The 14,621-nt window shown below is 47.5% G+C and overlaps 2 protein-coding genes across 2 annotated transcripts in view; one reads left to right on the top strand and one right to left on the bottom strand.

Annotated features, from left to right (window-relative positions):
• Positions 1 to 14,621, top strand: part of LOC148143086 (uncharacterized) — a 260,306-nt gene that overhangs the window by 93,217 nt on the left and 152,468 nt on the right. The window lies entirely within an intron of this gene.
• Positions 60 to 4,092, bottom strand: LOC148143091 (uncharacterized). The gene is made up of 2 exons (XM_087973995.1): positions 4,029 to 4,092; positions 60 to 2,587 (listed from the first exon to the last, which is right to left on the bottom strand). The coding sequence occupies exon 2, from the start codon at positions 2,201 to 2,203 to the stop codon at positions 608 to 610; it is 1,596 nt and encodes a 531-aa protein (XP_087830121.1). The 5' UTR covers positions 2,204 to 2,587; positions 4,029 to 4,092; the 3' UTR covers positions 60 to 607.

The following is a 14,621-nucleotide window of genomic DNA, read 5'->3' on the forward strand; positions in this document are numbered from 1 at the left end:
GCTTGTGATTTCAAATAAACTTGTTGCACTGTAACATGGTGTCATGTGACTTCCGACTTCTTTAACTCTGGGTTTGTCTCAAACTTGACGGGGTACTTTGTCCAACTCGGCATATTTTATCAATATTGCTTGAAGGAATTTTTTTTAAGATTAGATTCCCTACAGTATGGAAACAGGTCCTTTGGCCCAACAAGTCCACACTGGCCCTCCGCAGAGTAACCCAGCCAGACCCATTCCCCTATCCCTATTCCTCTACATTTACCCCAACTAATGCACCACACCTACACATCCCTGAACACTATGGGACAATTTAGATGGGCCAATCCATCCTAACCTGCACACCTTTAGACTAGGGGAAGGAACCAGAGCACTCAGAGGAAACCCATACAGACGTGGGGGAGGAGGGGGCATCGTGAAAGCTACACACAGACTGTCATCCCGAGGGTAGAATTGAACCCAGGTCAGCATCGTGAGGCAGTGGTACTAACCACTGAGTCACCATGCCACCCCTGAGCCACGTAGGTGGGCTTGTGTGGGTGGGGGGGAGGTAAGTCCAGCACAAAACAAAAAAAGCTCACTGCACCCACTGTCAGAATGGGCAGGAGGTTCAGCCCTGGGGGTGACCCATTGCAGTGTCACTGGTGGAATCTGATTGTTGGATGCACTGTTGCCCCCGCTGGTGCCTCCGCAAGTTGCAGGACGATGTGAACTTCCGCCCGCAGTCAGGGCAGGCAAACGGCCTCTCCCCGGTGTGGACCCATTGGTGGGCCAGCAGTTTGGAGGAGCAGGTGAACCCCTTCCCACACTCGGGGCAGCTGAATGGCCTTTCCCTGGTGTGGACCCGCTGGTGGGACAACAGGTCAGAGGAATTGCTGAAGGCATTAGCACACTCAGAGCAGGCGAAAGGCCTCTCCCCCATGTGGATTTGCCGGTGTCTCAGCAGGTTGAAGGACTTGCTGAAGGCCTTCCTGCACTCTGGGCAGCTGAAGGGCCTCTCCCCCGTGTGGACCCGCTGATGGGCCAGCAGGTTGGAGGACTTACTGAAGGCCTTCCCACACTCTGTGCAGCTGAAGGGCCTCTCCCCCGTATGGACCTGCTGATGGGCCAGCAGGTTGGAGGACTTACTGAAGGACCTCCCACACTCTGGGCAGCTGAAGGGCCTCTCCCCCGTGTGGACCCGCTGATGGGCCAGCAGGTCGGACGATTTACTGAAGGCCTTCCCACACTCTGGGCAGCTGAAGGGCCTCTCCCCCGTGTGGATTCGCTGGTGACTCAGCAGGTCGGAGGAATTGCTGAAGGCCTTCCCGCACTCTAGGCAGCTGAAGGGCCTCTCCCCCGTGTGGACCCGCTGATGGGTCAGCACGTTGGAGGAATTGCTGAAGGCCTTCCCACACTCTGGGCAGCTGAAGGGCCTCTCCCCCGTGTGGACCCGCCGGTGCTTCAGCAGGTTGGAGTCGTCACTGAAGGCCTTCCCGCTTTCGGGGCAGCTGAATGGCCTCTCCCCCGTGTGGACTCGCCGGTGCTTCAGCAGGTTGGAGGAATTGATGAAGGCCTTCTCACACTCTGGGCAGCTGAAGGGCCTCTCCCCCGTGTGGACCCGCTGATGAGCCAGCAGGTCGGAGGATTTAGTGAAGGCCTTCCCACACTCTGGGCAGCTGAAGGGTCTCTCCCCCGTGTGGATTTGCTGGTGTCTCAGCAGGTCGGAGGAATTGCTGAAGGCCTTCCCGCACTCTGGGCAGCTGAAGGGCCTCTCCCCCGTGTGGACCCACTGATGGGCCAGCAGGTTGGAGGAATTGCTGAAGGCCTTCCCGCACTCTGGGCAGCTGAAGGGCCTCTCCCCCGTGTGGACCCGACGGTGCCTCAGCAGTTTGGAGTCGTCGCTGAAGGCCTTCCCGCATTCGGGGCAGCTGAATGGCCTCTCCCCCGTGTGGACTCGCCAGTGCTTCAGCAGGTTGGAGGAATTGCTGAAGGCTTTCCCGCATTCGTGGCAACTGAAGAGCCTCTCACCAGTGTGTATATGCTGGTGGGCCAGCAAGACACAGGAGCTAGTAAAGCCCTTCTCCCGCTCGGGGCAGGAGAACGGCCTCTTCCCAGTGTGATTGCACTGATGAGCCGCCAGGACAGATGGGACACGGAAGCTCTTCCCGCAGTCGCCACAATTCCATGGTTTCTCAACAGGGCGTGTTTCCTCGGGTTTCTCCATGGCCGAAGCTTCAGCTGCACACACATGTGTACAACCCTGCCATGAATTCTTCTTTCCAGGCAGTAGAGTTGTTTCAGGCTCCACACTCAGTGCGCTGCAACAGTAGGGTCTTTCAACCAGTGCCCCCGTACTCAAACAGAAACCAAAAAGAAAGCTTTGCTCCTTCTCACAGAATCATAGTTGAAAATTGTTGCGGTCCTGATGGATTGAGTAACTGTCAGACATTGACGTGAAAGTGAGGACTGGAGACACTGGAGAGTCAGAGTCAAAAACTGCGTCACTGGAAAAGCGCAGCATGGCAAGCAGCATCAGAGAAGCAGGAGAATCAATATTTTGGACATAAGCCCTTTATCTGTTAACTTGAAACTTCTGTCTTCAGATAGTCTGTAAGAAAAGATTATAAAAGTCATCACTGCCAGTCCGGTTAAGAATATCAAGGCATTGACACTGACACCAGAGAGAAACTGTACATATAGATGTGGCAAATGTTAGTGGCTAGCCAGAGTGATAGAGATATGTAGCACCCTTCCAGATAACCTAACCTAATCTCGGCCGATTTGCCAGCATTTTTGCCCATATTGTCTAAACCCTTCCTAATCGTATACCCATCCAGATGCCACTGTACCAGCACCCACCACTTCCTCTGGCAGCTCTTTCCTTAAACACGCCACTTTCTGCATGAAAGACTTATCCCTTAGGTTCCTTTGTTAAGTTCTTTTGCTTGAGCTTCTTACACTGCAATACGCCAACTTCTGTGAACAACCAAACTTTATTAAGTACAGTACAAGCTGTGGAGAAACTCTTAACACTCTTCGCAATGCTTGAACACAACAGTACCAAAAAAACAAACCCCTTAAACAAAGTAAAACTGAAACAGAGGCTTACAATTGAAGTTAGAAGGACAGAAGGAGACAGTGTTAGCAGCCTTTCTCCACATAGTCCACTGCTTAACTCACCCAAACGAGACTTCAGCTTTCAGGACTGACCACTCCCCTTTCATTGTACAGGTCACTTCTAAAACATAAAAGCTTTGGCCTCAAGTCTCATCTGTTCACATATAACCAAAAATGCCTCCCAATACCATTTTTCGTCTCTGTACTAAACGAGTTGCTTCGGAGCCCAGGTTTTTTTAACCACCCTTCTGGAAAAAAACAAGGACACAGCATCCTTGAGAAGAAGGACCAGCTTTTAGTAAAAGGACCAGCTTTGTGACAGAGGGATATAGGCCAAACACTGGCAGGTGGGATTAGATTAGTTTGAGAACATAGCATGGAGTAGTTGGACTGAAGGGATTGTTTCTGTGCTGTTTGACTCGGTAACTGTTCTGCAATGGTCTGAAAACCATTTTCTTGCCTTCCCCCATAAACATCCACTTCTTTGTTGTTCCAAATCAGATGAACTCAGCCTTGAATATATTCAATGATCCCATAACTGCAGGAAGACATCCCCACTTCTGGACTCAATTCCTCTTGCTAAGATAACACCTGCTTTGCTCATTGCTTGCTGCACCTATCTCACAACTGGCATTAACTGGTATGGAAGGACGCTGAGGCCCCTTTATACACATTCCTGATGAAGGGCTCGTGTCAGTAACGCTGACTCTCCTGCTCCTCGGATGCTGCCTCATCTGCTGTGCTTTTCGAGCACCACACTTTTTGACTCTGATCTCCAACATTTGCAGTCCTCACTTTCTCCACATCCCAATATGTCAACATTAAAACAATGCATCTCCTTTCTGCTTTCCCTCCCCACCCCCCACAGGGAATGCTATCACTTCACATCGTGGTACTGCATTTTCCATGAGTTTGCCAACTGAGACACAGACCTGGCCCAATTTTTCCAGAATCTGCCCCCTCCATAAATTGAGATTGAAGGCGAGAGAGAGAAACACAATCGGCTTGTCTTTGATTAGCAGGAGGATCACGCTCCTTCCGGTCCTCCAGGGCTTCCTATTGGGTCAACAAAAGAAGATCACGCGCAGATTCCGCGGACAACCAGGAGCACGCGCAGGTTTTGCTGACACTGGCGAACATGCGCAGTGTGTGTTGTCACCGAGGAGCATGCGCAAGATGCTCTGTGAAGTTGCTGGTGTGACTGACAGATTTTGTGCCCAAATGACACTCGGAGACAAGAAAGGCTGGAGCGACATTTTATATTTATCCTGCGGCTCCACATTTTATTCCTTTTGCATTTTATTTGACTACTCATCTTTTCCTCAGGGTAGGGGACTCCCAAACTGGAGGGTATAGGTTGAGGGTGAGATGGGAAAGATTTAAAAGGGACCTAAGGAGTAGAAAAAAAGTGTGAAAGTTAATTCCCCTCAAGTGCCCTCTCCAAACCTGCACATCTTTGGATTGTGGGAAGAAACCGGAGCACCAAAGGAATCCCATGCAGAGAAGGTGCAAACTCCACTCAGACAGTTGCCCGAGACCGGGATCAAACCCGGGTGCCTAGCGCTATAAGGCAGCAGTGCTAACCACTGAGCCTGTTCAGAAAAAGCAGCAATTGATTTATATTAGGGTGAGAGGGGAAAGGATTAAAAGGGATCTAAAGGGCAACTATTTCAGGCAGCGGGTGGTGCGTGGATTGAATGAGCTCCCAGAGGAAGTGGTGGAAGCTGGTACAATTACAATATTCAAAAGGCATCTGGATGGGTATATGAACAGGAAGGTTTGGAGGGATATGGGCCAAGAGCTGGCAAATGGGCCTAGATTAATTTAGGATATATGATTGGCACGGAACAAACAAATTGTTTCCATGCTCCACTACTCTATTTCTACATCGTCAGAACTGTTATGACACAGACTGCACCCCCCACTAATTTAAACCCAAAAAAGATTTACCCCAGGTGGTAATGTGAAAATTCAAGAGGTAAGGAACTGTTTCTAAAAGTCACTATTTAAAGTTTTATTTAATGATCTAGGACACTTACTTGCAAGTGTTTAAATCTGCTGGGATTTTTCGTACCGCCAAATCTATTCAAATCTGTCTGAACCAGTTCAAATCTTGGACGAAAGCCCCCAAATTTTACAACACTGGGTGCAACCTCCCCTACCTAATTTAAACCAGCAACATAGAGAAGGTTTAACCCATGTGGTAATCTGTGAAAATTCAAGAACCAAGAAACTATTCCCAAAGGTCAGTATTTAAAGTTAAAATTAACAACTTTATTTATTAAAGTCTAACGGAGAATAATTAATGAACAACTATTTACAACTCCTGTCTCTAACCTATCTTCTACCTTCCCCTGTATGATACCAGTCCAATAAAAACCCTTGATTAAGATTTACCGAAAGACTCAAACTTCAAAACCAGCAAGCTGTTAAATCTTCTCTTTGTATCTTCCTCTGTAGATTTGCTCTCCAGGTCGGTGTCGATGTTTTTTCTCTGTGCAGACTCCTTCTCTGGACAGGTGCCTCTGAGTTCTCACTAGCAGCCTACATTTGTTGGTCTTTTGGCAGTTCTCCTGTAACTGTTCAACATTTTTTTTTTTGATTTTGTACTCCAAAGCATCAAATCATTTGAGGAGAAAGTGATGTCTGCAGATGCTGGAAATCAGAGCTGAAAATGTGTTGCTGGAAAAGCGCAGCAGGTCAGCCAGCATCCAGGGAACAGGAGAATCGACGTTTCGGGCATAAGCCCTTCTTCAGGAATGAGGAAAGTTTGTCCAGCAGGCTAAGATAAAAGGTAGAGAGGAGGGACTTGGGGGAGGGGCGTCGGAAATGCGATAGGTGGAAAGAGGTCAAGGTGAGGGTGATAGGTCAGACTGGGGTGGGGGTGGAGAGGTCAGGAAGAAGATTGCAGGTTAGGAAGGCGGTGCTGAGTTCGATGGATTTGACTGAGACAAGGTGGGGGGAGGGGAAATGAGGAAACTGGTGAAATCCGAGTTCATCCCTTGTGGTTGGAGGGTTCCTAGGCGGAAGATGAGGCGCTCTTCCTCCAACCGTCGTGTTGTTGTGGTCTGGCGATGGAGGAGTCCAAAGACCTGCATATCCTTGCTGGAGTGGGAGGGGGAGTTGAAGTGTTGAGCCACAGGGTGGTTGGATTGGTTGGTCCGTATGTCCCAGAGATGTTCTCTGAAACGCTCCGCAAGTAGGCGGCCTGTCTTCCCAATATAGAGGAGGCCACATCGGGTGCAGAGGATGCAATAGATGATGTGTGTGGAGGTGCAGGTGAATCTGTGGCGGATATGCAAGTTTCCTTTGGGGCTTTACACCTCACCTCCCTCCAAGGCCCCAGATCAGCTGGTAGTTGCCTGTCGTGTTCCTGGTCAGTTGTTTATACACTTCCTTGCAGAAGTCCATTCTATTCCGAATTACTCAAAAACTGCATAAATCCATGTAAGATTCTGTAACTCCCACTTTAGAAATAGAATCAGTCTGACCTAACATTGGGATACAGACAGACTTTAATGTCTCACCTTCAATGCATTATCTGAGCTGAGATGACACCTATTGTTAAAAGCTATCTTGAGAAAGTAAGTTTAAAAAAAGTTCTGGGATTTACAAATGAAGGAACCGAAACTAACATGGTCATCCTAAACGATGCAAACTCACCTGCACACTTTAGCACACCGGATCCACCCTAAAGTGCAGATCTTTGGACTGTGGGAGGAAGCCAGAACACCCAGAGGTGACCAACACAGACACAAGGGGGAGAACATGCCAAACTTCACACAGTCACCCAAGGATGGAATCAAACCCAGGCTCCTGGCGTTATTAAGCAGCATTGCTAACCACTGAGCCACCATCCCACCCAGTGCTTTGAGGTTCTGCTTTGTCTTTGCAGCTTTTAACTTCTCATGCGCCCTCAGCAGAGGCTGTGTCCTGCTGACATCGTTGGACCACACCCATTGCACCTCCCTTTCCCACTTCTCCAGCCCTGAACGCATCAGTTCCTGAATCCTGGCACCAGATTCCGATACCATCTGTGCTCCTGCTGCCAACTGCAGAGAACGGAGGCAATCCCCGTCACTATTCTGTCCCTTACCTCCCCCTCCCTAACGTTGTTCTTACTCCCACCACCCCACAGTTAGCTCCTCCCCCCTGCAGCCCTCTCCCAGATCCCCTTTGCCTGCCTGACCTGGGCTCACACCCTCCTGACCCTGTCCACTGACCCCATCAGAAGACTCTGTATGGAGGGAAAGACCATCTCCCAGGATAAAAAACATCTGATTAACTTTCCGCCTTGCCCTCCCAGCATGTCAGCAAACTGGCTTCCAGCTCCACCTCTCTGAGCCGAAGGTCCTCCAAGTTGTGGTGGCCCTGGATCACATCATCCAGAGCCTTCCACCTCTTGCAAATCGAAAGACAAGTCTCACCCTGCCCTCTCCCGTGTCTATTGTGTAACTGCTTAATCATTTTTAGTGGCCGGGCGAGACTGATAGCCAAGTTTGGAACCCATGAGGACGGCCTTCACCAGGACCTTGGGTTTATGTTACATTACAGGGGACCCCACTACACTGTACACATTCTGTCTCTCTGTCTCTCACACACAGCCATACATTCTCACATACTCATGCAGCCACTCTCTCAGATATACGCGCTCTTTCAGATGCACAACACATGTACCCACCCACACTCTCACCCACACACACATTCTCTCACAGACTTATACTCCTGCACACTCTCACTTTACCAAGCATGCACACACGCAAACACGCACTCTCTCAGCCAGACTCACCGGGAAGCACACACTCACTCACTCTCATGCATGCACACATAGATAAGACCATGGGATGAATTTGCATTTGCAGAATTATGTTTGTAGATTCATTCTATTTTGCTCAAAAAGTGCACAATCTGCAGACAGTCAATCCATGTAATATTTTATAAATTCCTACTTTGGAAACAGAACCAGTATGACTCAAGACAGACTCGAACCTCACATCTTTCATGCATTGTCTGAGCTGAGATGGCACCTCTTTGTAAAACCTGAAGTTATCTCGAGACTGTGACTTAAAAGAAGTTTTGGGATTTACATACTAATGAACTGAAACCTGCAACCCATTCTAAAGATGAAACACTTAAAAGCAGTCGAGGTTTGTTCAATATATCATTTTGCTACAAATTCTGTGTCTTATGATCCTGCTGTACAGTTACCTGACGAAGGAGCAACACTCCGAAAGCTAGTGCTTCCAAATAAACCTGTTGGACTGTAACTGGATTTTAACTTTGTTTCCAGTGAAAACAGCCCACCCCTCCCATTGCTGCCAGTAAACTTTACAATGCTGAGGAAACAATGAACCATCAGTCCTGAAAAATGTACAATTCTAATAATACGAGCTACACATTGACTGCTCCTTCTGATATAAGACATTGGAAACCTCGTGCCGGAGATTGAAAGAAATTAGCAGCTTTAAAAGAAAAACCTGTTGGATCTCATAGCCTTCAATGTTTGAGTCCGACGGTAAGTTCAGGTAACTTTTGTTGGGACCCAACTTTGTTGCAGCTTCAGATCGTCCCAGCAAAAAAGTGCACAAAAAGTAACTTTTTATTGAAACTCACACATACACATACACACACACACACATACACACACACTCTCCTGCATCCCACTTCTTTCATTATTGGTCAGCTGAGTTGTTCCTTTGTAATTCGACCCTTGGTGCAGCCTTAGCCTGGAGGAAGTATTGCTTCACTCAGCAATTGCAACTCATAGCCTGTATGCAAGTAAGATTCCCCCCGCGCATTTGCAGATGGGCTGTCAAGAATCAACCACACTGCTGTGGGTCTGGAGTCACATATAGGCCAGGGAAAGGATGCAGCTGGGACGACTGAGTGAATCCTTTCCCACAACGGCAGTTTCCTCCCCTAAAGCATAAGTGAATCAGATTGGGGTGTTTGTTCCCCGAAAATGGTTTCATAATGAGATTCTGAACTCCAGATTTCTGACTGAACTCCAAATCCGCCATCTGCTATGGTGAGATTCAAACCCGGGAGTCCCCAGAACTGGGTTATTAATGCAGTCGAGAATGGCACTCGGCCGAAGCTCCTTCAATCCCCCTGCGATGGGAGGTGACCTCACTGATGTCTCTGCAGGTGGGAGGAGCAGGTGAAGCCCTTCCCACACAGAGAGCAAGTGAACGGCCTCTTTGATCCTCCAAGCTGAGTAAATGGTGTGAAGTCCTGTACTTTTCACAGTCACCGCACTGAATCTCCCTCATTCGGGTGTATCAGTATTCTTCCTGCCACACCAGTGTCCAAGCAGACAGAAGCAAACATTTCTTCTCGCCTGGAATGGCTGCTGATATTCAAGTCCCAATGAATCAAGTGACTCTGTCAGAAGCTGATGTATCTTTTGGTTTCAGATTTCTTTCCCCATGTCTTCCTGCAAAAGAAACCATGAAATAAGTCACGGTCAGTACAGTCAAATGAACATAACTTCGGTGACAATTCCTTAGATTGCCAGATACCTGCTGATCATATATTATCCATGACACAGAAACCTGAAAACCCTCATTCAGCCAGATAGCATTAAGTATATAAAGAGGAAAACTTCATTTAGGTGACAATGACCTGGAACAACCTTCCTACAAAGGTGCTGGAAATGGAGCTGAATGAAGGATATGAAAGTGAAATGTCAAGGCTGCTTCAGGAAAGAAAGCCAGTAAAGTTGCTGAAAGACGTCCTGCTGACCTGTTAAAATAAAAATGAATACAAGAAATACGGGATGTAATCCCATTGCTATATTAGAAGGTGAAAAATCATAGCCATGCAGCTTGTACAACAGCGAATATCTGATATACACCATATGAAGCAATCATAAAATCCCTGCAGTGCAGAAAGAGGCCATTTGGCCCATCGAGCCTGCTCCGCCATTCTTTAAGATCATGGCTGATCTATCCATTATCTCAGCTCCACTTACCTGCATTATCCTGACTACCCTAAATTCACCTACCATCCAAAATCCCATCGAACTGTGTCTTTAATATGCCTGCTTCTATTGCTTCATTGGGCAAAGAATTCCATAGATTCACCACTCTCCAGGAGACGTAGTCCCTCCGCCTCTGCCTTAAATCTATCCCTATAGTCTTGTTACCTAGTCTAACCCACCAGCAGAAACGACGAGATAGGGTGGGTCTGGGTGGCAAGTTGTTCGATGGGTCAATGTGGACTTGATGGGTTGAATGGCCTCCTTCCACACTGTAGGGTTTCTATGATTTACTGCAGTTGTGTTTGCCCAGAACCACAGCTCCCAGAACCTCCCAACTTCTGCAAATTGAAAGACAAGTCCCACCCTGCCCTCTTATACGTGTGTTATCTAACTGCTTCATCGCTTCCAGTGAATACAGCCCACACCTCCCACTGCTGCCAGTAACCTTTACAATGTTGATGCAACAAGCAATACCTGCAATACTGAAAACCGTAAGGCTTCTGATGATACCAGTTACTGATTCACCGCTCCTTCTGATGCACAGCATTGGAAGTACATTTTTGGGGGCTGAAAGAAATGAGCAGTTTAAAACAAAAACCCACCTAACCCTTCACTAGGATTCCTGTTCAGGATACTTTACTTAAAACACTTCAACCCCACATTGCAACAAGTTCCACATTCCATCAAAATCCTGGATGTCCTCACTTACTCAGTTGCTGTCTCTCAAATGAAAGATTTCATTGTAGCTTCTGCTCCCAGTAAGGACAAAATATCTTTGAAAGCTGCTCTGAAATTCCAGTCTTCACAACAATACTTCTGCTTTCCTTCAGTCCAAATTGTCTGTGCTGACCAGATATCCCAAATTAACATAGTCACATTTGTCAGCACTTAGCCTATATCCCTCTCAATTCACCCTGTTACCAGATGCCATTTAAAATGCTGTAATTATACCAGCCTCCACCACTTCCTCTGGCAGCTCAGTCCATGCTTGCATCACTCTCTGTGTGAGAAAGTTGTCCATAAGGTTCCTTTTAAATCTTTCCCCTCTCACCTCAAATCTATGCCCTCTAGTTTTGGACTTCCCTACTATGTGGAAATGTTTTTGGCTATTCACCCTATCCATGCTCCATATGAACTTCTGTAAAGTCACCCCTCAGCCTCCAATGCTCCAGGGAAAACAGCCCCGGCCTATTCAGTCTCTCCCTATAACTCAAACCCTCCAACTCTGGCAATAGCCTTGTAAATCTTTGCCAAACCCTTTCAAAGGTTCACAACACTTTTCCTGTAGCAGGGTAACCAGAACTGAACGCAGTATTCCAAAAGTCGCCTAATCAATGTCCAGTACGGGGGCAACATGACCTCCCAACATCTGTACTGAAATGCACTGACCTATAAAGGAAAGCATACCAAACACCTCCTTCACTATCCTGTCGACCTGCGACTCCACTTTCAAGAAACTATGAACCAGCACTCCAAGGTATCTTTGGTCAACAACACTCCCCATTAACTTTGCAGATCCTTCCCTGATCTGCCTTTCCAAAATCAAAATTTCAAAATGGGGTTGAGAAACATATCAGTTGTGATTGAATGGTGGAGTAGATCTGATGGGTTTAATGACCGAATTTCTGCACCTATGTCATATGGTCGCTTGCTGTCCTGGACACAGAGTATGAGAATTGGGAGCAGGAATAGGTCATTTGGTCTTTCCAGTCGGCACCAGCATTGAACAGTTCATAACTGGATATAAGTAAACCGGCATCTAGGTGGTCAGGGTGGGATTTTTTTCACTGCAGCATCGGAGGTTGAGAGATGACCTTAGAGAGGATTATAAAATCTTCAGGGATATCAAAGATGGGAACAGCAGGTATTCTTTCCCTGGGATGGGTGTTTCAAGGTTAGGGAGCAAACGTTGAAGATGAGAGGAGAAATATTTTAGAAAGACATGAGGAGCACCTTTTTATTTTAAGACAGAGAATGGTTCTCATGTGGTATCAATGTCCAGAGCAGGTGGTGGATGCAGGTACAGTTACAGTGTTTAAAAGACATTGGATAAGTACATAGATTCATAGAGATGTACAGCATGGAAACAGACCCTTCGGTCCAACCCATCCATGCCGACTAGATATCCCAACCCAATCTAATCCCACCTGCCTGCACCCGGCCCATATCCCTCCAAACCCTTCCTATTCATATAACCATCCAAATGCCTCTTAAATGTTGCAATTGTAATAGGAAAGGTTCAGAGAGTCTGGGCCAAACACTGGCAGGTGGGACTAGTTTAGTTTCAGAACACAGTCAGCATGGACTAGTTGGACTTAATGGTTTGTTTCTGTGCGGTATGACTCTGTAACTGTTCTATCCTGGTCTTAAAACCATTTTCTTACCTCCCCCAAATACCCATCACTTCTTTGTTCTTCAAAGTCAAATGAACTCAGCCTTGAATACATTCAATGACTGACCTAACTGCAGGAAGACATCCCCACTTCTGAACTCAATTCCTCTTGCTCATAAACCACTTGCCTTGCTGATTGCTTGCTGCTCCTGTCTGACAACTGGCATCGACTGGTGTAGAAGGACGCTGAGGCCCCTTTGTCCATCCACACATCATTCCTGATGAAGGGTTCCTGCCCAAAACATTGACTCTCCTCCTCCTCAGTTGCTGCCTAACCTGCTGTGGTTTTCCAGTGCCACACTTTTCAACTCTGATCTCCATCATCTCACTTTCATCACATCTCAACATATCACCATTTAAACAATGCGCCTCCACTCTGCGCTTTTTTTTTTAACATCAAAGGCTATAGATTGTGTCACTGCATTTGCCATGTGTTTGTAAATTGAGACAGACCTGGATCAACTTTTTCAGAGTCTGTCCCCTCCCTCGATTCACTCTTTCCTTTCAGTTGCTGCAAGTTAACAATTGAACCCCAGAATGAAACAAAAAATGGAAAAAGTGGTGAGAAACAGACTGTTGTACTCACAAAAGTTAGACAGAGGAAGGAAGTTACAATCTGGGGTGAAGTTCACAGAGAAAGGTGCAGCAGCAGCTTCAGAGCTCACGGTCCAACCGACATATTTCGACAATGGCCGGCTCTGATTGGCTGGAGGACCAGTCTCCTTCCGGTCCTCCAAGGTTATCCATTGGTCCATGGAAAGGAGCTGACGCGCAGTTTCTGCGGGCACCAAGGAATATGCGCAGTGCTTTGCTGACCATGGCGGTCATGCGCAGTGCTTGCTGACACCGCGGAGCATGCTCAGTGTGCAGGAATTTATTACAAATTTTAAAGTTAAAAATCACAAAACACCTTGTTATAGTCCAACAGACTTATTTAGAAGCACTAGCTTTCACAGCGCTGCTCCTCCATCAGGTGGTTGTGGAGTATAAGATCGTAAGACACAGAATATATGATCTTATACTCCACAACCGCCTGATGAAGGAGCGGCGCTCCGAAAGCTAGTGCTGCCAAACAAGCCGATTGGACTGTAACCTGGTGTTGTATGATTTTTAACTTCGTACACCCCAGTCCAACACGGGCACCTCCACAAATTTTAAGTGTCCAAATGCGAATACGAGAGAAAAATACCAAAGCAATTTTTTGTCGAAATGTTTTTTTTTCCCTGTGCCTAGACATGTTATTCCTTTGGCATTTTGTCTTTTGCCCAGGGTAGAGATATTCCAAAACTAGAGGGTATAGGTTTAGGGTGAGGGGAAAAGATTTTAAAAGATTTAAAAGACTAGGCATAGAACATTCACCCCTTACAGGGCGAAAGTGAGGACTGCAGATGCTGGAAATTAGGGTCGAGAGTGTGGTGCTGGAAAAGCACAGCAGGTCAGGCAGCATCTGAGGAGCAGGAGAATCGACGTTTTGGGCAAAACCCTTCATCAGGAAATAGCCAAGGGGAACTGCAGGGCTGTAGCGTAATCGAGTGGGTCTGGGTGGGATGCTGTTGGGAAGGTCGGTGTGAATGGCCTGCAGGGATGATATGCCTTAGCCATGCTTATATTGAGAAATGGTTGCCCCAAATCTGCTGTGGGACGAGTGGGTTCCAGTTCGTAGGACACTGACACCAGTCCTGGGGAAGGTGGGATTTGTGCTGTCTCTCGCTTCCCATTCTGCCCCTTGTCCATTTTCTCCCCACCCACTGCCCCCGCCCTTTCTCCCCTCTTCACACTGCACCCCGATTCTCTCCCCAACCCTCTGAACCCCAGTCATTCTCTACTCCCCAACCTCTGTCCCCTCTCCATTTCTCTCCCTTATCCACCACCACTAGTGTCCCCGCCCGTCCTTTCTCGTGCCTCAGCCGTCTTTGATCTAGTGGCCGAGCAGAGGTTGATAGCCAAGTTTAGAACACATGAGAATGACCTCAGCCGAGACCCTGGGTTCATGGCACACTACAGGAGACCAGGCTACACAATACACTCTCTCACACACAAGCACACTCTCTTACATACTCACACGCTCATGCAGACCTTCTCTGATAGACATGCTCTCTCTCAGACACACAGTAATACATCCCCACACTCAAACCTACGCACACACCATCT

This window comes from Chiloscyllium plagiosum, unplaced genomic scaffold (genome assembly GCF_037043375.1).
Source record: "Chiloscyllium plagiosum isolate Xiang-an unplaced genomic scaffold, Cpla_swu_hap1 HiC_scaffold_27, whole genome shotgun sequence".
In the NCBI taxonomy this organism is placed as follows: domain Eukaryota; kingdom Metazoa; phylum Chordata; class Chondrichthyes; order Orectolobiformes; family Hemiscylliidae; genus Chiloscyllium; species Chiloscyllium plagiosum.

What these genes read in the sequence shown, in the direction of transcription:
- LOC148143091 (XM_087973995.1), bottom strand. Translation starts at nt 2,203, where the DNA reads ATGGAGAAACCCGAGGAAACACGCCCTGTTGAGAAACCATGGAATTGT.